The following is a 26,497-nucleotide window of genomic DNA, read 5'->3' on the forward strand; positions in this document are numbered from 1 at the left end:
CAATTCAAAAAATCACACCCTTTGAAAAGCTGGGAGAGGGAGCTGGGGCTGTCCTTCTCGGAGGAGGAATGGCTAGTAGCGTTCAAATCTATACACAAACATCTGCACTGTATATCCCACATAGAGTCAGCTGTGAAATCTTTGTTAAGATGGTATTATACGCCGGACAGATTGGCTGTTATATACCCTACAATCTCGGCCGGCTGTTGGAGGGGGTGCGGAGGCAGAGGAACTCTGCTACATATTTTGTGGACGTGTCCTCTGATACAGTCATACTGGAAAGATTGCCATGACTTACTTGAAAGTGTGTTATGCAGAGGAATCCCTTGGTCTCCCCAGTTTGCATTGTTATTCCTGGACATGTCTTCCTTACTCCAGAAAGAGCGTAACTTTACATGTATTCTATGCATCACAGCGAAAAATGTATTACTCAGGCATTGGAAATCCTCAATTATTCCAGTCAAGGCAGAGATACTTACCTCTATCAATTCCACTTGCTCCTATGAACGTATAATAGCACTGGGGAATGACACATATGGCAGATTTCGGAATTTGTGGGAGCCTTGGTTGAAATCTCCATTTTGCACGCTCTCAAACATTTAAAGAAGGGCACATGGGGCACATCGCATAGCATACAGGACTGCACACCACGCATCATCATCTTACAGGATAACATCAAGGGCTAAATGTAGACACTTGTCATTACACTGGTGGATCCCATATAGAATATATGGAAATAGCGAACATGTATCCTATTATACGTAGAAAGGAGAATTTCATAGATCACTGTATTGTTTTGTTCCTTGTTTTTCTCCTTCAGACGTTATGCTGAATTACACAGTACTATTGTAATGTGGATATCTTGGTACCTCTGACTTTATTTCCCAGCTGGGTATGCCCGGCGTATGTTGTACTGTAAACTGTTAAAACTTTTAATAAAAACTATAGAACTAAAATGTTATTGGGGATTTGGCTACACTATAGAGGTTACTATCATTTTTATAACTGCACATTTACTAAAGAACAGATTTAAAGATCTCTAGGTATATATCCCACCTCTGCAAATGACACACATAGTACTGGATACACAGGCATATACACGTTGCGTATATCACAGTTGCGTATGACACAGATAATGTTTGTAACCACCTATTCTGTTCACCTGACCATACTGATCTTAGGATCTGTACCTATTAAGTCTACATCAACACCAGGTACTGACAAATGAACAGGAAAACAGTAGCCTATAAATGAGATAATCCTTCAGTCCTACGTAAAAAAAAAAAAATTATGAAAAGTATCCATATTTCTTAAAGTAGTCAGATGGTAAACTATGCAGAAAACCCAGAAGGGGAATACATATGACACAAAATTACAATACTGTAGTATCAGATATACTTCACAAACAGGAATCCAAAATTTATATTTTATTTTTGTCATACTTAAAGGTGGATTTTTTATTTTTTTTATAAAATCAACTGGTGCCAGAAAGTTAAACAGATTTGTAAATTACTTCTATTAAAAAAAATCTTAATCCTTCCAGTACTTATTAGCTGCTGAATACTACAGAACAAATTATTTTCTTTTTGGAACACAGAGCTCTCTGCTGACATCATGACCACAGTGCTCTCTGCTGACATCTCTGTCCATTTTAGGAACTTTCCAGAGCAGCATATATTTTCTATGGGGATTTTCCCCTACACTGGACAGTTCTTAAAATGGACAGAGGTGTCAGCAGAGAGCACTGTGGTCATGATGTCAGCAGAATTTCCTCTGTAGTATTCAGCAGCTAATAAGTACTGGAAGGATTAACATTTTTAAATAGAAGTAATTTACAAATCTCATATATCCACAGAAGAGAAAGAAAGCAGAGCACTCACCAGCTTCCTCTCTTGCAAGCAGCTTTTATTTCGGTGTGCAGGTTACAACCATCAGGTCTCAGGTACACATCGGGGGAGTACAGACAGGGGAGTGCGACAGTGGGACGCGGGGGTATCCTCTAGGTGACGGGCCGTTGCGCACCGAAGCGCTTCTCCAGACCGGGAATGATGGTTTAATTCCTGGTCTGGAGAAGCGCTTCGGCGCGCAACGGCCCGTCACCTAGAGGATACCCCCGCGTTCCACTGTCGCACTCCCCTGTCTGTACTCCCCCAATGTGTACCTGAGACCTGATGGTTGTAGCCTGCACACCGAAATAAAAGCTGCTTGCAAGAGAGGAAGCTGGTGAGTGCTCTGCTTTCTTTCTCTTCAGTGGATATATGAGAATCTGTCTCTTTAAGCGTGGTAGCACCAACCTAGTACCTCCAGCAGTTGCAAGGGGATTAACCAGGTGCCTACGGGTTTTCCATCTAACGGAGACAATTTAGTGGTGCCGAGCTACTCTTTATCAGACTGTGTAATTTACAAATCTGTTTAACCTTCTGGCACCAGTTGATGAAAAAAAAAAAAAAGTTTTCCACTGGAGTACCCCTTGAAAATAGAAACATATGACTGTAAAAAAGGGCTAACAAGAAAGTCGAAAACCACTAGGTAACCAGTATACCACTGTGATCAGCATTAACCCCTTGAGGAGGCAGGAATTTTTTATTTATACACTTTCATTTTTTTCTTCCTCACCACATCCCAACGCTTTCAACTTTCCACCTACAGACCCATATGAGTAACAATTTTTGTCAGTGATGGGCTGTTGAGATCCTTATATTGGCACGCTCAGGCTCCCAGGCGCAGTCTTGCTCTTTTACACATGTCCAAGCACCAAGGGGATTTGGCTGCCTCTAATATGTATAACAATTTAGCTTTTTAGCTAGTGTATGCTAATTGATTGATCATCTTATTAATGTAACACTGCGCTGGCAGTAGCACTGCTTAGCTTACATGATAGTCTCAAGAGTTTGTCGTAACCGTCCTGACTCTTACACCCTATATGTTTCTCTCAGAGGATATTCGCCTGTCGCAGTTCTTCCTGGTACACAGGGTATATAAGACCACAGTCCTCCTGCATAAGATCGGTCTCCTCTGATTCCGCCTGTCAAAGGTGTGGTCAAATGGGGGCTCACCTATTTCACATGATGTGGGACTGTCCTCTCCTGAAGCCGTACTGGAGAGAGGTGCTCCAGCTTATCTGCACTACTTACGGGATTACTTTGTCATTGGAACCCAAGTTGTGCTTGCTGGCCTTACAGGGTGTGGGTCTAAGCCCTCCAGGATTGAAATCAGGATGCTCCGTGTATTGCATCAGGCTAGGAAACAGTGCCCAGTACTGGATAAGAGCTAGTCCTCCAGTGGTGGCAGACCTGACTACTCGAAATAGTTCGCTTAGAGAGAGGTATTTATGAAAAGCATAAAGCTACCAGCAAGTTTCATGCGATCTGGTTCAGGTTGGGCTCGGAGAGTACCTGATTGTTGCCTTACTATTGTTCCCTTGGGGTCAGGTGTGGAGGGGGTCTTGTTCTGGCCTGCAGACGCCCAACTCGGACTCTTCTTTGCTGACTAATTGCTGCTCTTATCTTGGATAAGTACTGGAAGGGTTAAGATTTATAGATAGAAGTAATTAACATTATAGGAGGCATGCTGAAGCTCTCGCCACTTGGCACCGAAAACCCTGACTAATTCCCCTGAACTGCGGCCGGTAGTTACCCCTGTGGCTCTCAGGGCCTGGTAGATGACCTGGGGACTTCGTTGGAGTGTGGTGGAGGCTGGAGCAGCAGTTCCGTGGTGGGCTCCCGTGAAGGTGGACGGTGGACTCGGTGAGCGGCGGTCCCCTGGTGCAGTGCGGGGTCCTGTCTGCTGCAGCTGTCGGACGGCATCCCTGCTGCTCTACGCACCGCTGGCTGCTCCCTCTCATCCGCGAGCTGAGTTGCGTCTTTGCTGGGCGGTAAGGACGGGGTGCCGCTATTACAGGCTTCATGGGCGTGGCCTCCCCGTCGCCTAGGATACTCACGGGCTCCTCAGTGCTGGCCTGGCGCGGCATCCCTAGAACTTTACGCCGAGTCTGCTGCTGCAAGTGTGTTGGATCTAAGTGCACTCATCTGCATTGCCTCTGCTGCCTCCGGCTCTACCATTAAGGGTGCCTTAAAGTCTCCTGTATTACTGGACTGTCTCTCCATACTGGTGCACCTGCTGTTTTGGGGCCTCTTCCTGCGTGCGGGAGCTCTCCACTGCTGGATACTACATACTTCACAGGGCCTGTGAGTACTTTAGAGACTTGTTGCTGTATTGCTGGGACTTGTGGTGCCTTATGGTTGACATCCACAGTCTGCTATACATGGGGAGCCCTGCTCCTGTCCTGTGTGCTTCATCTCCTGCATTCATCAGTCTAGTGACTTTCTACCTGCTCTCTGTCTGGTCCTGTCGATTATGGGTGGCTCCCGTGGTAGCAACAGCAATAAGAAATCGAAACTGAATGCTGGGGCTTCAAGGCCGACCTCAGATGAGAATGCCTCCTCTGATGATGGGTCTTCCCGCTCCTGTGGCCCTTCTCACCGGGCTCCTCGTGCTCAGACCCTGCTTGCTGCTAAAATATTTGTGCAGGCGGTGAAAGTGCTGAGCCAGTTCTCCAGGGCTCTGGACCGTCCTAAGGGTGATTCTCCTGACCCTCCACTGTCCTTATTTGAGGGATCTCCAACTCCCCCGCAACAACAGTCTCCTGATCGTCCTGTGTATGATGCTGTTGCTCTTGATCAGCGGTTTACTGAACTCTTGGCTGCCTTTACCTCCTGTCAGTCAATTATGGTGACCAAAGTGGATGAACTGTGGCAAGAGTTTCTTTTTCTACAACATGAGACACAAAACCTCCGTCAACGCACTGAAGAGGTGGAGCGCAGGGTCTCTACGGTGGAAGACACTTTACACCCGCTCCAGAAGCGGGTTGACTCGCTGCAGCGTCAGGTCACAGGGCTCCTGAGTCATCTGGATGACATGGAAAACCGCCTTAGGCGCAATAATATCCACCTTGTGGGCCTTCCTGAGAAGGTGGAAGGGAATGATCCTGTGTTGTTCCTGAAACATGGCTGAAGGAGATTCTTCCAATTAACTTTTTTTCTTCTTATTTCTCTGTTGAACGGGCCCACCGAGACTTCAAGGACAGAGATGCCATCCCCCGGGCCGTGCGTATCAAGGGCAAAGTTACTTGTGATGGAAGCAGAGTGTACTTCTACCCTGATTTTTTCGGTTGCACTTCGTAAGCAGCGGGTGCAGTTCACAGAGGTCCGAGCAATGCTGTGAGCTAAAGGCCATCGCTACTCGATATTGTATCCTGCTCCCCTGAGAATGGTGGATGGGGCCTCCACTAAGTTCTTTACTTCTCCGTCTGATACTCTTCACTGGGTGGATGCAGCCCCCCTGTCAGAACGCCAAATTGAACTGTTTTGGACTACCCTGCTGAAGACTGCTCTCCACGAAAGGTCTTTAGTTAGTGGTTAGGGAGTCAGCTTGCTTAAAGCCTCCATAGGTTCCGGTTCCATTAAGGTCTCTTAGGGTAGTTTCTTTAGTTACCGGCCGCCTTAGTTCCTGGTGGGAGGGATTGTGTACTAGTAGTTTCAGTCTTAATTGGCATCCTTTAGTGCCCTGTAGTAGTTGAGTTCTGGGTCTAGGTCTACACTGTGTTAGGGAACAACTGGTTACTATGTCCCATTTAGTGTTAGACAGGGTTTTCTTGGGGATATTTTGCTTCGGTCTTGTTGCCTTTGTAATTTTGTTTTGTGTTTGTGCCCTGTTAGTCTTTTTGTTAATTGTTTGGGGTGTGTGTGGTCCCAGTGCTCAGCCCTCCCTGGTCCTATGTTGGTCTCTCCTGTTTCTATGTATTGTACCTTTTCATGATGGGGACCTTGAAGATGGTTAGTTGGAATTCTCGGGGGCTCAATTCTAAGTTTAAAAGGGCCTTATGTCTAGACTTTGTGAAATGCCAGTCTCCTCACATTATTTGTCTACAAGAGACTAATGTTACAGGTCAGAAAGTCCTTGCACTAAAAAGGGCCTGGATAGCGTGAGGTTACCATGCCTCATACTCCACTTATGCTAGGGGTGTCTTTGTGTTGATCACCAAAGCCCTACCGTTGGTGGTCTCTCAGGCAGCCTGTGACCAATTTGGGAGGTTTGTCATTTTACATAGTTCCCTGGGTTCTTTCTCCTTTGTTCTTGTCTCTGTTTATGTGCCCCCTCCTTCTCAGTCTCTGTGCTGGAGCTCATTTCTAACAAATTATTATCTTTTCCTTCTGACCCTGTCCTCTTCATAGATTTCAACGTGGTTCCTGATCCAGTTCTCGACCGCACCACTGCTGCTGATCCCAGCTCCTCTTTGTTTAATACCTGGTGTTTGGCGTTGGGCCTGACTGACCTTTGGAGGTGGAAATACCCTACTGCATCCTCCTTCTCCTTTTACTCTGCAGCCCATAGGTTGTCCTATCGTATTGATCTTGCGTCTGGAGATCTCCTTTCAGCGGTAGGAGAAGTTTCTTACACCACTAGGGGGATCTCAGACCACTCTGCTGTATTGGTAGTTTTGCACTTAGGCCCTAGTCCCCCTTCCCGTATCTGGTGCATGCACCCTCGCTGGCTGCAGGCTGAGGCAGTTGTGGAGGCTCTAGGGGTTGCCCCTACTGAGTATTGGAAAAACAATGCTTCTTATCCTGACCCCTTAGTGCAATGAGATGCATACAAAGCTAGAGTTAGAGGAGCCTTTATAGCAGGGGTTGCGGGTCAACGGAAAATTAGGTTGGCTATGGAGTGCAAACTATTGCAGTAGGTGAGTGTCTTGGAGGCTGAGTATGTTAGGAATCCATCCCATGAGCATGAGAGGGCATGGGCTAAGGCTCAGAGGTCTCTGTGGGTTGTCCAGAAAGATAAGGTCCAGTTGCGGTTAGCGGATAAGGAGGCTGCCCTGTTTGAATTCAGGGATAAGAATGGTAAACTGTTGGCATATTTAGCAAGGGTTAGTCACCTGGCGGCCTCTATCCCTTGTATTAAAGGCAGTGATGATGTGGTGGTGGCTGATCCTCAGCTGATTAATTCTGTTTTTAGGGACTTTTACTCCTCTTTATATAATGCCCCCTTTAAGCCCTGTCAGGGGGAAATTCTCTTTTTCTTGCAAGATTTATCCCTCCTCAGGCTTAGTCGTGTTCAGGCAGTGGGGTTAGATAGCCCCTTTACGGTTGAGGAGGTGGCACATGCTATACGTGATCTTCCTCATGGGAAGACCCCGGGTTTGGATGGGATGGTAGGAGAGTGGTACAGGATGAATGAGGAGCAACTGGCCCCTATTCTTCTTAATCTGTTTCACTCGATAGCTGTTGCTGATGCCCTTCCAGACTCTATGAGGGAAGCGCTCATTGTTGTGCTTCCTAAAACTGGAAAGGATCCAGTGTTACCTGGCTCATATAGACCTATTTGCCTTTTGAATGTTGATATCAAGATTTTGGCTAGCGTACTGGCCACTCGTCCGTACAGGGTTATTTGTGCTATCATTCATCCTGACCAAACGGGGTCTATGCCAGGTAGAGCTACTGATGTCAATGTGAAGTGTCTGCAGCTCAACATAGCAGTGGTGGTGGAGGGCTTTCCTACTGGTGTGGTTGTTACTTTGGATATTTATAAAGCCCTTGACTCGGCATTGTGGCCATATTTTTGGGAGGTGCTGGGTGCATTTGGGTTTGGTCCCCGATTCTGTGCCTGGGTTTGCTTGCTCTATGATAGTCCTAGGGACCATATCCGCACTAAATTCAACGTTTCTGCTCCCTTTCTTCTGGGTCGCGGGAGAAGACAGGGGTGCCCGCTCTCTCCCTTCCTGTTTGAGCTGGTGATAGAACCCTTGGCAGCAGCCATTCTTAAGATCTGGATATCTCTGATATTCCCAGGGGGTCTATTGTAGAGAAGGTTTCCCTTCATGCAGATGATACTCTGGTATACATGGCGGATGCTTGGGGTTCTCTCCTGTCCCTTATGGATTTACTTGACCAATTTGGTGAGATCTCAGGCTTACAGGTCAACTGGGCTAAATCCTCCCTAATGGCACCTTCATCTGGGGTCCCTCTCCCTCCCTCTCTTCTGGCTGGGGTGCAGTTGGTTTCTCGCTTCAGATACTTGGGAGTGGAGGTAACTCCGTCCCTGTTAGACTACCTACCTCTGAACTTAGAGCCGCTTTTGCGCTCCACTGTGGAGCGACTGACAGCCTGGTCCGCACTCCCTCTCTCCCTAGCTAGCAGGATCAATATGTTTACAATGATTTACCTTCCAAAATTCCTTTATCTTTTTCACTTAGCCCCAGTTATTCCCCCCAAGAAATATTTGAATACACTCTGGGATCCTTCTATTGGTAGGGAAAACCTCCCAGACTTTGTCGGGCCCTTCTCCAGGCTCCCAAGTGGCATGGTGGCTTAGCTGCCCCTGATGTATATAACTATTTTCTTGTCTCCCAACTATGCAGCGTGGTGGATCGATATGGATCTGTTGAACTCAGCGACAGCCCTGGCTGGTGCACTTATGGGCTCATATGAAGCACTCACTAATACTCTCTACAGGTATCACTCTAGTTCTTTTCCCACTCCTCTTTTAACTATAGCTTAAGTGTGGTCTGTGGTGTCGAGTAAATTTCCGCAGCCTCTGGTATCTCCTAGGGCACCCTTGTGGGGGAACGTGCATTTACCTCACCTACATGGGTTACAGGAGGCCAGTTTCTGGGGATCTCACAGTGTCAAATTTGTGATCCACTTGTTTGGGGAGGATCAGGTTTTCCTATCCTTTTTGGACATGAGGGAAGATTATGGCATCCATGGAAGTGCCTTTTATAGGTATTGCCGGGAAGTGTGCTTGTTTGTATGTATGAGTGTTTGTTTGTGTTGGGCCTCCTCTGGTCGGGTCTCAGATATACCCTTTTCTTCAACTGGTGCTCATCCTGGTGTATTTTGAATCCTTATTACCGTGCTGGTTTCTGGAACCCTCAGAGAATTTTATTGTCCATGTTGCTCTTGTTTCTCCATGCTGGCGGTGTTTGTTATTAAAATTGCAACACTTAAATGAATACTTAAAAAAAAAAAAATAGAAGTAATTTACAAATCCGTTGATTTAAAAAAAAAAAAAAGTTTTTTTTTTTTTTTACCAGAGTACCCCTTTAAAACAGTAGCCAAGAGTAATCTCAGATGTTTTCCACTCCTAAAGCACCTTTGTTGGCCAACATCTTATGCTTATTTAAGGGGTAGGCAAAAAGATAGATTTATAACCCATCTTTTTTCTGAAGATCATAATTTTTTTGTCATTTGAGAATATGCTGGCTAGATTTTATACCCCTAGAACTGCCTTTTTCTATATCTCCAACTGAGACATGCTGTTAGAGCACAGTTTGGTTGTCTCAAGGTACTGCTTACTCAGGCCTACTCGTGACTGTAGTTGGCTGGACCAAGTCCGTTTAAGAGAGCCTATTTGAAGTGGGTGATGGACAAACCAACTCCTGACCTGTGAAAGGAAGTAGAAAACTTTCTTTATTAGGCCAACAAGGTTGGTGTTTGAGATCTCCTCAGTAAAGTTAGAGACACTATGGGTTACTTCATGCATGTGTTTTAGATGCATTTCAGATGTGGAGATGTTTCATGCAGTATCAGGGTGTCCACACATTGCTACTTTCTGGCAAGCAATTATACAGTTTCTGCACAACCATTTAGACTTCCCCTTTATACTTAACCCTCAAGTTTGTTTATTTTGCTTAACCCCCTCGGTTGCAAGATGGCTCCACTTGGTTAATAGAAAGTGTCCTGAGAAATTCAATAAAATGTGGTTGTCACAGCTTCTGTTGGATGTTCCATTAGTGACATTTATTGGGCTGACACAAGTAGTTAAGTTGTTTTACATTGTGTGTGGGTGTTTGAGTGTATGTGTTGTGGCCACTTTTGTTGGATCTATGTTCCCGCTGTTTTGTATAGTTCTCCACAAAAAAACAGGTGAACATCCAGCTCCCAGTAGGAAGTAAAATGTTATCTTTAATTCATACTTCTTAAAATTACAGGTGGATCCATAATTAGAAAAAAATAGTGAAGATAAAATGGCAAACGAAACATTATCTTCACAGTATGAATTAAAGAAAAAATTCCTACTGGGAGCTGAATGTACACCTTTTTTCTTCACTGTGGACTGCTACACCTGGAGACTCAGCACCAGTGCTAAAGAGGTACTCCCCTGGAAAACATTTTTTTTAAATCAATTGGTGCCAGAAAGTTAAACAGATTTGTAAATTACTTCTATATAAAAATCTTAACCCTTCCAGTACTGTTCAGGTGCTGTATGCTCCACCCAAAGTTCTTTTCTTTTTGAATTTCCTTTCTGTCTGACCACAGTGCTCTCTACTGACACCTCTGTCCTATTTAGGAACTGTCTGGAGCAGGAGAGGTTTGCTATGAGGATTTGTTTCTGCTCTGGACAGTTCCTAGAATGGGCAGAGGTGTCAGCAGAGAGCACTGTGATCAGACAGAAAGGAAATTCAAAAAGAAAATAACTTCCTGTGGAGCATACAGCAGCTGATAAGTACTGGAAGGATTAAGATTTTTATACAGAAGTAATTTACAAATCTGTTTAACTTTCTGGCACCAGTTGATTGAAATTTTTTTTTTTTCCAGTGGAGTACCCCTTTAATCTCTGGGCTGCTGTCATAAGGACTGATTCATACAAAAGGTGGTGAGCTGATCATTTTATATACTTATATTATGTATAGTTCTGCCTGCCTAGCTGGAGTTGTTCACCAGTGGAATTTGGGGACATCTGTATAACGTATGTACACCTCACTGTACCCTGCTGTATATGCAATTGTGGATTGGCTATACTAATGACTCTGTATTAGTGCAAGAACTCCTTCATTAGGCAGACTTTCTGCATTTTTGTTTGTTCACTTTATTGAAAATGCTAAATAAAAAAAATAAAAAAATAAAGGTTCTCTTCTGTCTGTTAGAAATCTACCATGCAGAGTTTTTTTTTTACGTTATTGTTGTCAAGGCAACCATGCATCACCGCGAAATGACCATGGTTCTTCTCCAGTAAAGTCTCCCTAAGCTTGATGTCAGATCAGTCAGGAAAACATAAGTGAGGGACACTTCAATATATAGGAAATCTGCATTATGAACTGCTGACTGTTATTTTCTTACAACAAGCAAAAGTTTAACCAGGTAAAGGAAATTATATTAGAGGGATTTTCTCATCTGCATTTTTATTTTAGAGCTGAGCCTCCTCTCTTCCTGCTTTTAATCTGTGATTGACACGTCAGACACACTGATTGCTGCACTAGCACTTTGCATGACTCACTGACACAGTACAGCTTGCACACAAGCAGCAGAGCCTGTGTCTCTGAAATATCAGGTGATGTAAACAAAAAGATAAGGTTCCCAGCAGATAGCGTCCCTACTCTTTTTTGTACAGAGAAAGTGTGTGATGTCAGCAGCCAGTTCACTGTTTTAGAGTAAGGAATGGTGGCATGTAGCCTAGACAACCATCAGTAAACAAGAGGCAGAGAAAAGCAGCTGTAAATGAAAAGAAGCCAAGTTTGAAAAGTATAGATATTTACAAAACTGTATGAAGGAGATTTATCAAGGGATTTAGAAAGGTATTTTTTTGCTTACAAAAGTCGCACGTGGACGTAAGCAACTTTTTGTGCGAAAAATACCAGTCTGCCCTACCTAAACAATTTTCAGTTTTCACTTTGCAGTGGTCGGGAATTTATCAAGTGCGAATGCCGCACGTGAGCAAAAAAAAGTTGCAAACCCCCTTCAAAAAGTCACAAGTGTAAGCCAGGTCAGACCTGGCTTACAAACTTGCTTTTGACAGCATTTTTAAAAATGCTACTTTTTGCACAGCTCCGCTCCCTGGCCACCCGCCCGCATCTATCACTCACCCGCTAGCTGTTGCAGAACTACAACTCCCAGCATGCCCTTACAGTGAGGACATGCTGGGAGTTGTAGTCCCAACAGCTTGCGGGCAGGTGGCCGGGGAACGGAGTCGGCCGACAGGAATGTGAAGTGACAGCACTGTAATTTCATATTTCCCGGGCAGACCTGTGATTGGTCTAGACCCCCTGGCCAATCACAGCTGCCAGAGGAAAATATGAAGTTACAGTGCCGTAACTTCATTTTCCCCCGCTGGGAAGCCAGCTTCCCTGGTTTCCTTGTAACCCATGCCAGGACTACAACTCCCAGCATGTCTTAATTGTAATGACAAGCTGGGAGTTGTAGTGGTGCGGCGCGTGCAGAAGATGTGTGGGCGGTAACAAGTTTGTCACGCGCCCGTGCCGCAGGACTAAAACTCCCATCATGTCCTTACAATAAGGACATGCTGGGAGTTGTAGTCCTGCGGTGAGGGCGGGAGATGTGTGGGCGGTTAACAAACTTGTCACCGCCCACACATCTTCCGCCCGCCCGTGTTGTAGTCTTGCGGCGAGGGTGACAAGGAAGCCAGGGTAGCGGGCGGCTTGTGCTTACAGTAAGAACATGCTGGGAGTTGTAGTCTTGAGGCGGGGGCGGGTGACAGGCTTGCCACCTGCCCACACCGCATGACTACAACTCCCAGCATGTCCTTACTGTAAGGGCATGCTGGGAGTTGTAGTCATGCAGCAGGGGCAGGTGACAAGCTTGTCACCCGCCCACACATCTCTTGCCTGAGCCGCACGACTACAACTTCCAGCATGTCCTTACTGCAAGGGCATGCTGGGAGTTGTAGTAGTGCGGCGCGGGCGGCAGGAGATGTGCAAGCGGGTGACAATAAATGTACTAACCTATTTTCTGGGGGGTTTTTTCCTATCTTTTTCTTCTCATTTCAGATCCGTGTATCCTGTGGACTACTTCGGATTCGATGGACTACTACGATGACCAGCTTTATTTTTGTTTAACACTAACAAAATGGTTAACGTGGGCTTGTGGGGGAGTGTTTTTTTAAATAAAAAATTTTTTTTAAACGTGTTGTGTTTTTTTTATTTTATTTACTTTACAGGTTTAGTAGTGGTAGCTGTCTTATAAAGTCAATTACTAAGCCGGGCTTAGCCCCAAAAATAGTTATCCCTGTACCCACCGCCACAGGGGTGCCGGGAAGAGCCAGTACCAACCGGAGTGTCAAAAATGGTGCTCCTGGGCCTAAGCGGTAACAGGATGCTATTATTTAGGCTGGGGAGGGCTAGTAACAATGGTCCTTGCCTACCCTGGTAACATCAGGCTGTTGCTGCTACCAAAAATAGCGGGAACCCTATGCGTTGTTTTTTTTTTTTTTAACATTTAATTATTTATACCAAAAATGTGTGGTGTTTCCCCTATTTTCATTCTCAGCCAGACACCAACCAAGCAGCAACAGCCTGACATTACCAGGGTGGGCGAGGAACATTGTTACCGCCTAGGCCCAGAAGCTACATTTTTGACACTCCGGCTCTTCCCGGCAACCCTGTGGCGGTGGGTACCAGGGTAATAATTGGTGCTTAGTGCTAGCTGTTTTGGGGGCTAATGCTAAGCCCCGGATCAGTTATGGACTCCGTCTATAAGATGGCTTCCACTACTAAGCCTGTAAAGTAAAGAACATAAAAAAATAACACGCTTATAAAACTTTTTTTTATTTTTTATAAACACTCCCCCCACAAGTCCTCATTAAAGGGGTACTCTGGCGCTAAGACATCTTATCCCCTATCCAAAGGATAGGGGATAAGATGCCTGATCGCGGGGGTTCCCGCCTCTGGGGACCCCCTTGATCATGCAAGCAGCACCCCGTTATCTGAATCTGAAGTAGTCCACAGGATACATGGATCTGAAATGAGAAAAAAAAAAAAACAAAGAATAGGTTTGTACATTTAGGGGGAAAAAGTGGTAAAAAAAACTGTAATAGACACATATAAATATAAAGATATATATATATTGCAAATTTTAAAATTTTTTCCCACAACTGCGTGTTCTGAAGTAATTTATTGGCTTTTGCTTATGTGTGCTTAAAAAATTGTATTCTAAAGTGATTTATTGTTTTTGCTTATGTGACCCAAATTTTCAACCTCCTGTGATAGTATGATAAATATGTCACACATAAGTAATAACCAAAGCAAAAAAAAATAAAAAAAATTACTACTGAACTCGCTTACCAAAGCAACAATGATAAATGTCCTTCTACAACTTTACATGCCGCACAATTTAAAACAATTATGGAGATGGGAATATCCCTTAAAAAATTTCTGTTAGTCTGGGTTGGCCAATAACTTGTCATTGATGTGTTGAAAAACCATCATGGTAAGCAAAAAATAAATAAATAAAAATAAAAAAGGAACTTTAAAGAGGCAGCTAAATATGTCTGTACTTTTCATATCATAGGCAGCATCTATGCACACAGTGATTTGAAATAGGATTTAAAGATTTTGGGGGGCTTTACAAAAGTGCAGGGATTGGGAGGGTAAATTAAAAAAAAACTTATACTCACCCGTCTAATCTTTCCCTATCCAGCACCACTGCTGCTCGGGTGTCTATGGTGGAAGTGATCTCGTCATGTCACTGTACATGGGACTGCTGAAGTCAATGATTGACCGCAGCATTCCCATCCTCTGGCGACTTTGAGCAGCAGTGGCCCTGGACCCCTGCCAAATTGCTTTAAAGCTTGGAAAACCCCTTTCACCCTTGCTAGTGTCCTTTATTAATGCATATTTTCAAGTTAAATAAGACTACCACTGCTGTATAAATCAGTGTGGGTACAACTACACAGATTCCATGAATAGAGAGCCTGGTCCTTAGAACCTCCCCCCCCCCCCCCCCTTCCTAAACAAAAAGTAGATACTTACCTGAAAGATCTCAAAAGCCTGTATGACCTTCCAAGATCAGCAACTCTTCTGCACAGAGGAGCCACAGCCAATTCCATCTAAAAGAAGAAAAATATACATGTTTGTTCCTTATGATGACTGTCAAACAATGATATTAATAATACAAATATTTTACTCATGTCATTCCCACTTTAATATTTTTGTGCCACTCCTATGAGTCAAAGAAATCTACACACTGGATTCTAAAAATGATTATTTTTTCTTATGACCGATTATGATACTGTGCCTGATGTGAAGAGTTTAGTTGACAGAATACAAATAACCATGTTAAGCCCTATACATAATGATAAAGGATTTCAGCTTTAAAGCCCGATATATATATATATATATATATATACAGTTGTATACACACACATAGCACCGATTAACAGTACTTTATTTCTATTATGTCATTTGCAACTGTATCCTTGTGTGCCTTGCTTTATCTTTTCACAATGTTTAATAAAATAAATTACAAAAATATAATTTTATACAGCATATAAGGAGAATGACCAAGAGAAGATTATGAAGTGGAAAATAAGTATTATACACAAACATTGTTTTTTGCAGGCACTGTTTTTTCCAGTATATATCTAACAATATAACTGAATATATGGGATGCATAATAAAGGTCAACAAGTAATGGATTTATCTGGATTTTTCCTAACGGTTTAAGGTCTTCTGTGAAAATATATTTGAGTGCTTGTCATGTTAGGACATGTTAATGTATGAAAATAACAAATAACAATAGAAAAAATGCTGAGGCAAAAGAATACGCAACTCTATAATTATGTGCTGTGCTGTGCAATGTAATTGTTTCAGTTGTATAAAATGTATGGATAATAATATCTGTAATTCATTCACAAAAGTATCACTTTTCCTTGTTCTCCAACAATGATTTTCTGCCTTGGTCCTTTTCCAAACTATAACTTTTGAGATAGGTACGGGTAAGGGACGGGCACTTTATTTTGATCATGCCATGAGGGTTAAACCACATCCCCATGTGGTGGTTAAGGCGGAAGGTAATACCTTTTTGCTTCCCACTCAGTTTTTTGAGCCTCATTTTGATCAGTATTTTTAACAATACCAGGAGAGGGTCCAACTTATGGTTCTGGTAAAAAATTTGAGCAAAATTAGGATATGAGGCTTAAAAAGGGTACTACGGGCGGGATGGTATACGATTGCTAATTTTGGCGAATGTTCGCCTTCTTGTTCTATTTTGTTTTCAGTTTACCTACCTCAGTTGGGTAGTGTTTTATGACTTCGATGTATACCATGTGATGTAACCTGGAGTATCCTGTCGCTTGCATTCTGTATTTTGATGTATGGTCTCATGACCCTTTTCTATGTACTGTAGATATGCTTCGTGTTCACTTTAATGGGCCTGTGGTCTAAAGTTATTTACTTTTCAATAAAACGAATTAAAAAAAAAAAAAGGGTACTACGGTGGAAAGCAAATGTTTTCTAATATACTGGTACCAGAAAGTAAAACAGATTTGTAGATTACTTCTATTTAAAAATTTTAACCCGTCTGTGTCAGGAACTGTCTAGAATAGAAGCAAATCCATTTAGCAAACCTCTCCTGCTCTAGACAGTTCCTGACACCAGAGTCACCCTTTAAAAACAGTTGAAAAACAGTGTGAATATAGCCTCCTTGTAACCTCCTATCTACATTTTGCTGCTCTCACTTTGTGACAATTGTCCAACGGACAATGTTCCATTCTCTAACTTTATTGTTGGCTGCCCATAAAATACAGCATAAAATCGGTACTACTGACCTGATAAAGATGTCTACAGCAGTAAGTTTAATGCCATTGGTATATCAATAAATGAGTGTTGTTTCTCTTTAACTAGAGCTGAAATGTCAGCATGGTGTAAATGAGAATGTTAATGAAATATATTTGTAATAAGAATCACATTAATTCAGTAACAGCAATGCTTTTTTTTTTTTTAAATGTCAATAACAGATGTGACACTTCAAATTGCAGGACACCCAATGCTTTGAACCCTTGATCATAGAATAAAATAATTACTATTAGCATCTTAGATTTCCTTAGATATGAATTGCGCCCAAAATAATATAGGTTATTAAGAATCACCATGAAGAAAGCTGTAGTATTACTGATTGTAAGGTTAAAGGAAGTTGTAATAAGATATTTAGAAGATGTGCAATTGTCTGTTAAGTCACCAATACCAGTATATAATATTCTATTAATATAATATTCTATAATGAATAGAACAAACATGCACTTCATTTACTGTCTATTAAAATGCCAGATAAATGTCAACGAATCTTTGATTGACCCACAGAAGGCAGGTCAGATTGACTACACACTGTTAAAAGGTTATAACTGAAATGTATAAAGACAAGACCGACCTCGGTATAAATTATACAAGAAAATACTAAAAAGATTCTGTGAATGCTAAATATACATAATGATTGCTCATAATATAGCATGATAAACTTTAGAGCTTCTTAAATTGTCCATCCTTGTTCCATAAACTCTAGCAAGGCTGGGTTCACATATGTCTGGTGCCCGGCATAGGTGAACTCAGCCTGCATATCGATACAACTGATGCCACAACTGATGATAACATGCATCAGTTGTGTAGCATTTGGCATTCCCCTGTCTGGTGCCGTCCGATGTGTCCAACCATCCAGTGTCCAAACTGAGATGCTGGATGATTGTGAACTGTCCTACTGAAATAAAATGAAATGAATGTGTCTCACATTTCAGGTCCTCTTCTGCTCTAAGTGTTGCCATATGCACTGGGTTTTGACAGCCAGCATTTGAAATTATGTCCAACAGTGCACACAAAATTTTTACTCCAGCTTGAGTACAAGTCCAGTGTGGTCAACTGTGGCTAGAGAAGTTTTAATACCAAGATAATTTTTTAAACCCCTCCTCTCCCTTTGAATATTAAGAAAGCAGTGACTGGTTAGTGACATTCACACATTTAGTTTCTTAGCTTTTGATAAACAATTTCTGGCGGGAGATTTAAACTGTAGTCTTGGTTCATTAACCCCTTAAGAACAAAGCCCATTTTCACCTTAAGGATCAGAGTGTATTTTGCACATCTGACCACTGTCACTTTAACCCCTTAAGGACCCATGACGTATGCATACGTCTCCGCACAATGGGCTTTAAAGACCCATGACGTATGAGTACGTCATGGCGTTTTCCGGTCTCTGCCGCTCACCGGGCGCAGATCGGAACGGCATGCCTGCTGAAATCCTTCAGCAGGCATGCCGAGCAAATGCCGAGGGGGGTCCCGGGACCCCCGCAAGCGATCTACGGTGATTCGGGTGATTCGGGTCACAAGTGACCCGCAAATACAAGGTGATCAGCGGTGTACAATACACCGCCAATCACCTGTCGTTGCTGGGGAGCGGTGACAATACTGTCACCACCCCAGCAACGCTGCTATTGGCTGGCGATCGTCCAGCTAATAGCAGAGCGGCAGAGGAGGGGTTAACGGGCCTTCCCGCCGCTGTACCGCTGTGTCTCTGTGTTCAGTCAGCGGGTGCAGCAGCAGGAAGAGGACCGTTGATCCCCCCCTCGGAGCTCTGGAGCCCCCTCAGTAGCCATTAGAATAGGGACAGAGGCTTGCAGGGACAGGTAGGTGTAATAAAGTATAATAAAGTTAAAAAAAAGTTAAAAAAAATAAAGTAACCCACCCCCTCCCCCCTAATAGGTCCCCAAGGGTCCTATTAGGGCTTGATCCCTGACCCTGGGCCCTATTAGGGGTTCAGGGAGCTGCGTGCGCCATCCCTTTTTTCTTGGCCGCAGTTTTTTTTTTTTTTATCCCTGATAAAAAGGGTTGAAAAAAAAAGTTACAAAAAATCCCCCCCCCGACCCCCTAATAGGTACCCCAGGGTCCTATTAGGGTCTGATCCCTTACCCCGGGTCCTATTAGGGGTTCAGGGAGCTGCATTTGCCACCCCTTTTTATTTTGGCCGCAGCTTTTTTTAAAATTTTTCTAACGGTGTGTAATTGATAATCACACACCGTTATATACTGTGATACACCAAGCACCACATACACACTTTTTTTTCAGTGACAGCCTGGTCAATCACATGGTGGAGCAAACGAACTTGTATGCCCAGCAGTTCATTGCCCACCACCCGATTCGTTTTTGGCCAGGTCCAAATGGCGCGCCATTGATGCAGCGGAAATGAAGACATTTTGGGGCCTCAAACTTCATATGGGCCTGGACAAAAAAACAAGTGCTCGTCATTACTGGAGCGGGGACGTCCTCTACCAGACCGCGCTTTACAGTATGGCGATGACACGGAAGCGGTACGAGGCGATTCGGAAATGCCTGCATTATGCAGATAATGCGGCATGTCCGCCCCGAGGTGATCCCGCCCATGACCGGCTTTACAAAGTGAGGCCGGTCATCGATCACTTTGGGGTCAAATTTTTGGAGGCCTACGTACCGCTCAGAGACCTCTCGGTAGATGAGTCTCTCATCAGTTTTAAGGGGAGACTTATCTTCCGCCAGTATATTCCCTCGAAGCGGGCGCGGTATGGCGTGAAGCTCTATAAACTTTGTGAGAGTACCTCCGGGTACACTTACAAGTTTAGAGTATATGAGGGACGAGATTCCCGTATTGAACCCCCAGAATGTCCCCCCACTCTGGGTGTTAGCGGGAAACTCGTTTGGGACCTTGTGCACCCATTTCTGGATAAGGGTTACCACATGTACGTGGATAACTTTTATACCAGCATCCCTCTGTTCAAATCCCTTTCCGCCAGATCCACGTCCGCTTGTGGGACCGTGTGGAGGAAACAGAGAGGCCTCCCTCTAAATTTGGTCCAGACGCCTATCCCCAAGGGTGAGTCCCATGCCCTCACCCATGATACCCTGTTGTTGGTGAAGTATAAGAGGGATGTCCTTATGCTCACCACTATTCCTGGGAACGGCAGCACCCCTGTCCCTATGTGAGGTACCGTGGGACCAGTCCTCAAGCCCGATTGTATTCTGGACTACAATTGGTATATGGGGGGAGTTGATCTCTCAGATCAAGTCCTCAAGCCATATAACGCCATGCGGAAAACACGGGCATGGTACAAAAAAGTTGCGGTCTACTTGGTACAGGTTGCCACGTACAACGCTTTTGTACTATCCCAGTACGCTGGCAACACAAGGACATTCCTCCAGTACCAAGAAGAAGTCCTAAGGTTCCTGATCTTTGCTGACCGGGAAAGATCAGGGCGGACTTCCCAAGGGTCTGGAGTTATAGGTGCCAGGATTGACCCAGGCCAACACTTTCCAGGTGAGGTCCCCCACAGTGGAAAAAAGGGGTGATCCCAGAAAAGATGCAGAGTGTGTTTCAGGAATGGGATTCAGAAGGACACCACATATCAATGTGACACTTGCCCAGATAATCCGGGCCTCTGCATAGGCTGCTTCAGGGAGTATTACACTTCCATGGAGCCCTAAATTTTCCCTTTTCAGTTTAATTTTCCATAATTTGACCAATGTACCAAGTCCAGAGTAAATTCCAAAATTTAACCCCCATAAATCACTAAATTGCCCAAAAAAACCTGGGAAAAAAAAAAACCTGATAAGGACCTGATAAGGACTTCTGGTTTTTTTTTTTTCAAAAATGGGTCAAAGGTCACTGAGTCACTATCATCGGGGACTTTTTTGTGTTGCCTCAAATGTGCAGCGCTCTCTCTCCACCTGAGCGGGTGCGCATTTTAGGCAACAGGTTAGGGACGGCCACACACATGACATTCCCAGAATGATGATTCAGAGCATAGGGTTTGGGGTGGGCATATTTTTTTTTAGTTTTGGCTATGCTTTGGCTCATCATTCTGGGAACATATCCTATTTTATTATGTTTTATCATTTTCTGTCCCACTGTACCACATATTACGGGCCTCTGTACCCCACCTGTCTACCCCAGTTACGGCCCATTGTCCTCCATAATGTTCCCCTAAAAGTGGTGCTTGCCCCACTAACTCAGTGCTCGCCCCATTAACGCTCCTTGAGGGGGGTCCCACATCCTGGCTCCATATCAAGCTCAAGGTCCCTGACTGCGCACCCACTCAAGCAAACCTGCTGTGCACCCGCCAAGCCAAAATCATCAAAAAATAAGGTATGTCCTTACTCCAAAGAATTTACAAATTGTTCAATTCAATTGGGGTACAAGTATTTACAAATTGTGGGGGGTCTTTTCTGCTATTAACCCTTGTAAAAATGTAAAATTTGGGGGGAAACACATTTTAGTGAAAAAAATAAATATTTTTTTTACATATGCAAAAGTCGTGAAACCCCTGTGGGGTATATTAAGGCTCATTTTATTCCTTGTTACGTTCCTCAAGGGGTCTAGTTTCCAAAATGGTATGTCATGTGTTTTTTGTTTTTTTTTTGCTGTCCTGGCACCATATGGGGCTTCCTAAATGCGACATGCCCCCGAGCAAAATTTGCTCTCAAAAAGCCAAATATGACTCCTTCTCTTCTGAGCATTGTAGTTTGCCCGCAGTGCTCTTCAGGTCAACTTATGGGGTACCTCTATACTCAGAAGAGATGGGGTTACAAAACTAGGGGTCTAGTTTCCAAAATGGTATGGCATGTGTATTTTTTTTGCTGTTCTGGCACCATAGGGGCTTCCTAAATACAACATGCCCCCAAAAACCATTTCAGAAAAACATACTCCCCAAAATCCCCTTGTCGCTCCTTCGCTTCTGAGCCCTCTACTGCGCCCGCCGAACACTTTACATAGACATATGAGGTATGTGCTTACTCAAGAGAAATTGGGCTACAAAGATAAGTAGACATTTTCTCCTTTTACCCCTTGTAAAAATTCAAAAATTGGGTCTACAAGAACATGCGAGTGTAAAAAATGAAGATTGTGAATTTTCTCCTTCACTTTGCTGCTATTCCTGTGAAACACCTAAAGGGTTAAAATGCTGACTGTCATTTTGAATACTTTGGGGGGTGCAGTTTTTATAATGGGGTCATTTGTGGGGTATTTCTAATATGAAGACCCTTCAAATCCACTTCAAACCTGAACTGGTCCCTGAAAAATAGTGAGTTTGAAAATTTTGTGAAAAATTGGAAAATTGTTGCTGAACTTTGAAGCCCTCTGGTGTCTTCCAAAAGTAAAAACATGTCAATTTTATGATGCAAACATAAAGTAGAAATATTGGAAATGTGAATAACATTTTTTGGGGGGGGGGGGGGAATATCCATTTTCCTTACAAGCAGAGAGCTTCAAAGTTAGACAAATTTTCAAATTTTTCATAAAATTTTGGGATTTTTCACCAAGAAAGGATGCAAGTTACCACAAAATTTTACCACTATGTTAAAGTAGAATATGTCACGAAAAAACAATCTCGGAATCAGAATAACTAAAAGCATTCCAGAGTTATTAATGTTTAAAGTGACAGTGGCCAGATGTTCAAAAAATGGCCGGGTCCTAAGGTGTAAAATGGCTGGGTCCTTAACCCCTTAAGGACCGGGGGTTTTTCCGTTTTTGCATTTTCGTTTTTTGCTCCTTGCCTTTAAAAAATCATAACTCTTTCAATTTTGCACCTAAAAATCCATATGATTGCTTATTTTTTGCGCCACCAATTCTACTTTGTAATGACGTCAGTCATTTTGGCCAAAAATCTATGGTGAAACGGAAAAAAAAATAATTGTGCGACAAAATTGAAAAAAAAGCGCGGTTCTGTAACTTTTGGGGGCTTCCGTTTCTACGTAGTACATTTTTCGGTAAAAATGACACCTTATCTTTATTCTGTAGGTCCATACGATTAAAATGATACCCTACTTATATAGGTTTAATTTTGTCGTACTTCTGGAAAAAATCATAACTACATGCAGGAAAATTAATACGTTTAAAATTATCATCTTCTGACCCCTATAACTTTTTTATTTTTCTGTGTATGGGGCTCATTTTTTGTGCCGTGATCTGAAGTTTTTAACGGCACCATTTTTGCATTGATAGGACTTTTTGATCGCTTTTTATTCATTTTTAAATTATATAAAAAGTGACCAAAAATGCACAATTTTGGACTTTGGAATTTCTTTGCGCGTACGCCATTGACCGAGCGGTTTAATTAACAATATATTTTTATAATTCGGACATTTCCGCATGCGGTGATACCATATATGTTTATTTTTATTTACACTGTGTTTTTTTTTTTTATGGGAAAAGGGGGGTGATTCAAACTTTTAATAGTGGAGTGGTTAAATGATATTCATTCACTTTCTTTTTGCAGTGTTATAGCTCCCATAGGGACCTATAACACTGCACACACTGATCTTTATCATTGATCACTGGTTTCTCATAGGAAACCAGTGATCGATGATTCTGCCGCTTGACTGCTCATGCCTGGATCTCAGGCACTGAGCACTCATTCGGCGATCGTACAGCGAGGAGGCAGGTAGGGGCCCTCCCGCTGTCCTGTGAGCTGTTCGGGATGCCGCGATTTCACCACGGCTATCCCGAACAGCCCACTGAGTTAACCGGCACTTTTTACTTTCGCTTTTAGCTGCGTGGCTCAGCTCTGAGCGCGCGGCTAAAGGGTTAATAGCGCGCGGCACCGCAATCGGCGCTGCGCGCTATTAGCGGCGGGTCCCGGCTTCACTTTCACGCCGGGCCCACCGTGATATGATGCGGGGTTACTGTGTAACCCCGCGTTATATCACGGGAGCAGGACCAAGGACGTTCCAGTACGTCCTTGGTCCTTAAGGGGTTAAGCATTAAAGGGGTACCCCCGTGGAATTTATTTTATTTATTTTTTAAATCAATTGGTGCCAGAAAGTTAAACAGATTTGTAAATTACTTCTATTAAAAAATCTTAATCCTTCCAGTACTTTTTAGGGGCTATATATTACAGAAGAAATGCTTTTCTTTTTAGATTTCTCTGATGTCATGACCACAGTGCTCTCTGCTGACCTCTGCTGTCCATTTTTGGAACTGTCCAGAGCAAGAGAAAATCCCCATAGCAAATATATGCTGCTCTGGACAGTTCCTAAAATGGACAGCAGAGGTCAGCAGAGAGCACTGTGGTCGTGACATCAGAGAAATCCAAAAAGAAAAGCATTTCCTCTGCAGTATACAGCCCATAAAATGTATTGGAAGCATTAAGATTTTTTTTATAGAAGTAATTTACAACTTAATTTATTATTTTTTATTCATTTATTTTATTTTTTATTTTCATTTTTATTATTATTTTTTATTTTATTTATATTTATTTTTATTTTACAATTATTATGTTTTTATTGGCATTTTTTTTTTCTTATTTCATTATTCTCTTTATTTCTATTTGTATAAGATATATTCTGTAAGTCTATTGATTTAATACACTGTGTATTAAATTTTGTCTATTTTTATGATGTCCTTATGATTGGTGTCTATATGCTTTTACACATGATGTGGTAGTTCAAAACCGCGGACATTTATTGTGGGTCAAACCAGCAATACCATCTAAGTCTACACATCCAGGCGGCACTGCCAAGCGCCTGAGACATCACACGCCATCAGGATACCACTAGGTCTGCACCGCTAAGATTCCAACTGCAGCGAAAGATCACGGGAGCGGCTAACATTCACACTGTTCTGTGGCAGGCAGACCACCGCAGTGACGCATGCCAGCGTCTTTTCACCACCCGAGATTTGCGGACCTCATCAGTTGTCCTCAGGTGACGTTACAGTGGGACTCTATTTAAGCTGGTAATTATTAACCCACCCATTCCTTTCAATATATCAGGATTCTATATCTGTTACGGGACTTTAACACATCTCTGGATTTTCAGTTACCGGACTATTGAAAGTGACATATTTTACTATATTTAATATTTTTTATATTTTTGTAGAAATACTAAATATCGGTGTTTATTATATATTGCAAGTGTATGTTTAAGTAAATCTATTTCTTTTCCTCGGCACAAGAGCCCTGTGCAACGAGGCTAAGTTACATCAATTGACTTTTTATATATTTCAATAAAATTGTATCCTATATTTGAAGCACGATCCAGCTATTTATTCATATTATTTTTCATCCATGTATCAGGCAACTGGTACTAGTCTTGAGGGGTTGGTTATTGTTTGAAAATATTGTTTTAAATTTCCAGCACCTGGTGTAGGTGTACAACCTCCTTACCTCGGCTAGTTAATTGTGAGCTGCACAACCTCCTTGTTTTTTCTAATTTACAAATCTGTTTAACTTTGTGGCATCAGTTGATTTAAAAAAAAAAAGTTTTCCACGGGAATACCCCTTTAATAACTCTGGGATGCTTTTACTTATGAATTAATTTTTTGTGACATATTCTACTTTAAAATAGTGGTACATTTTTGTTGATACTTGCATAATTTCTTTTTGAAAAATTCCAAAATACCATGAATAATTTGAAAAATGTGCATTTTTCTAACTTTGAAGCTCTCTGCTTGTAAGGAAAATAGACATTCCAAATAAATTATATATTGATTCACATATACAATATGTCTACTTTATGTTTGCATCATAAAGTTGACATGTTTTTACTTTTGGAAGACATCAGAGGGCTTCAAATTGAAATCCCCCCCCCCCTCCCCCCAATTTCTCTTGAGTAAGGAAATACCTCATATGTGTATGTAAAGCGTTTGGCAGGCGCAGTAAAGGGCTCAGAAGGGAAGGAGCGACAATGAGATTTTGGAGAGTTTTTCTGAAATGGTTTTTGGGGGGCATTTCACATTTAAGAAGCCCCTCTGGTGCCAGGACAGCAAAAAAAAAAAAAAAAAACACATGGCATACTATTTTGGAAACTACACCCCTCAAGGAACGTAACAAGGGGTACAGTGAGCCTTAACACCCCACAGGTGTTTGACGACTTTTTGGGTAATAGGAGAAAATGCCCCCCAAAATGTGTAACCCCATCGCTTCTGAGTATGGAAATACCCCATGTGTGGACATCAAGTGCACTGCGGGCGTACTTCAATGCTCAGAAGAGAAGGAGTCACATTTGGCTTTTGGAAAGCAGATTTTGCATTTAGTTATGCAAAAGCTAGAGACAAACTACTACAACTCCCAGCATGCACTTTGGCTATCTGTGCATGCTGGGGGTTGTAGCTATGCAACAGCTGGAGGCACACTGGTTGCAAAACACACAGTGTTTGTTACTTAACTCAGTGTTTCACAACCAGTGTGCCTCCAGCTGTTGCAAAACTACAACTCCCAGCATGTACCATCTGTCAATGCATGCTGGGAGTTGTAGTTTTGCAACAGCTGGATGCACACTGGTTGCGAAACAGTGAGTTAGGTAAAGAAAAACTCTGTGTTTCACAACCAGTGTGCCTTCAGCTGTTGCAAAACTACAACTCTCAGCATGCTGAAGGGCATGCTGAGCGTTGTAATTTTGCAACAGCTGGAGGCACACTACTAAAGCTCACAGCATGCCTTTGGCTGTCCGTGCATGGTGGGAGTTGTAGTTATGCAACAACTGGAGGCACAATTTTTCATAACTACAACTACCAGCATGCCCAGACAGCCAAAGGGCATGCTGGGAGTTGCAGTTGTGCGTCCAAACGTTGCAAAACTACAAGTCCCAGCATGCCCTTTGGTTGTAAAGCAGGAGGCAAACAGCGCTTACCTCCTGCTGTTAGATCCCTCCGCCGAAGACTGATGGGACCGCCGCCGCTCGGGACTGCTGCCACACTGGACCCTGATTAATTCTCAGTCTCCGTCAGATTCACAGACTGGGAAGGGGCGTTACCCA

General features: G+C 43.0%; 1 protein-coding gene across 3 annotated transcripts in view; it reads right to left on the minus strand.

Moving 5' to 3' along the window:
• Positions 1-26,497, minus strand: part of COG5 (component of oligomeric golgi complex 5) — a 405,205-nt gene that overhangs the window by 23,639 nt on the left and 355,069 nt on the right. For all 3 annotated transcript variants that reach the window (XM_056573589.1, XM_056573590.1, XM_056573588.1), the window contains exon 19: positions 14,765-14,841. In XM_056573589.1, coding sequence (XP_056429564.1) covers positions 14,765-14,841 — 77 coding nt within the window. The remainder of the gene's footprint in view (positions 1-14,764; positions 14,842-26,497) is intronic.

This window comes from Hyla sarda, chromosome 4 (assembly GCF_029499605.1).
Source record: "Hyla sarda isolate aHylSar1 chromosome 4, aHylSar1.hap1, whole genome shotgun sequence".
Lineage (NCBI taxonomy): Eukaryota > Metazoa > Chordata > Amphibia > Anura > Hylidae > Hyla > Hyla sarda.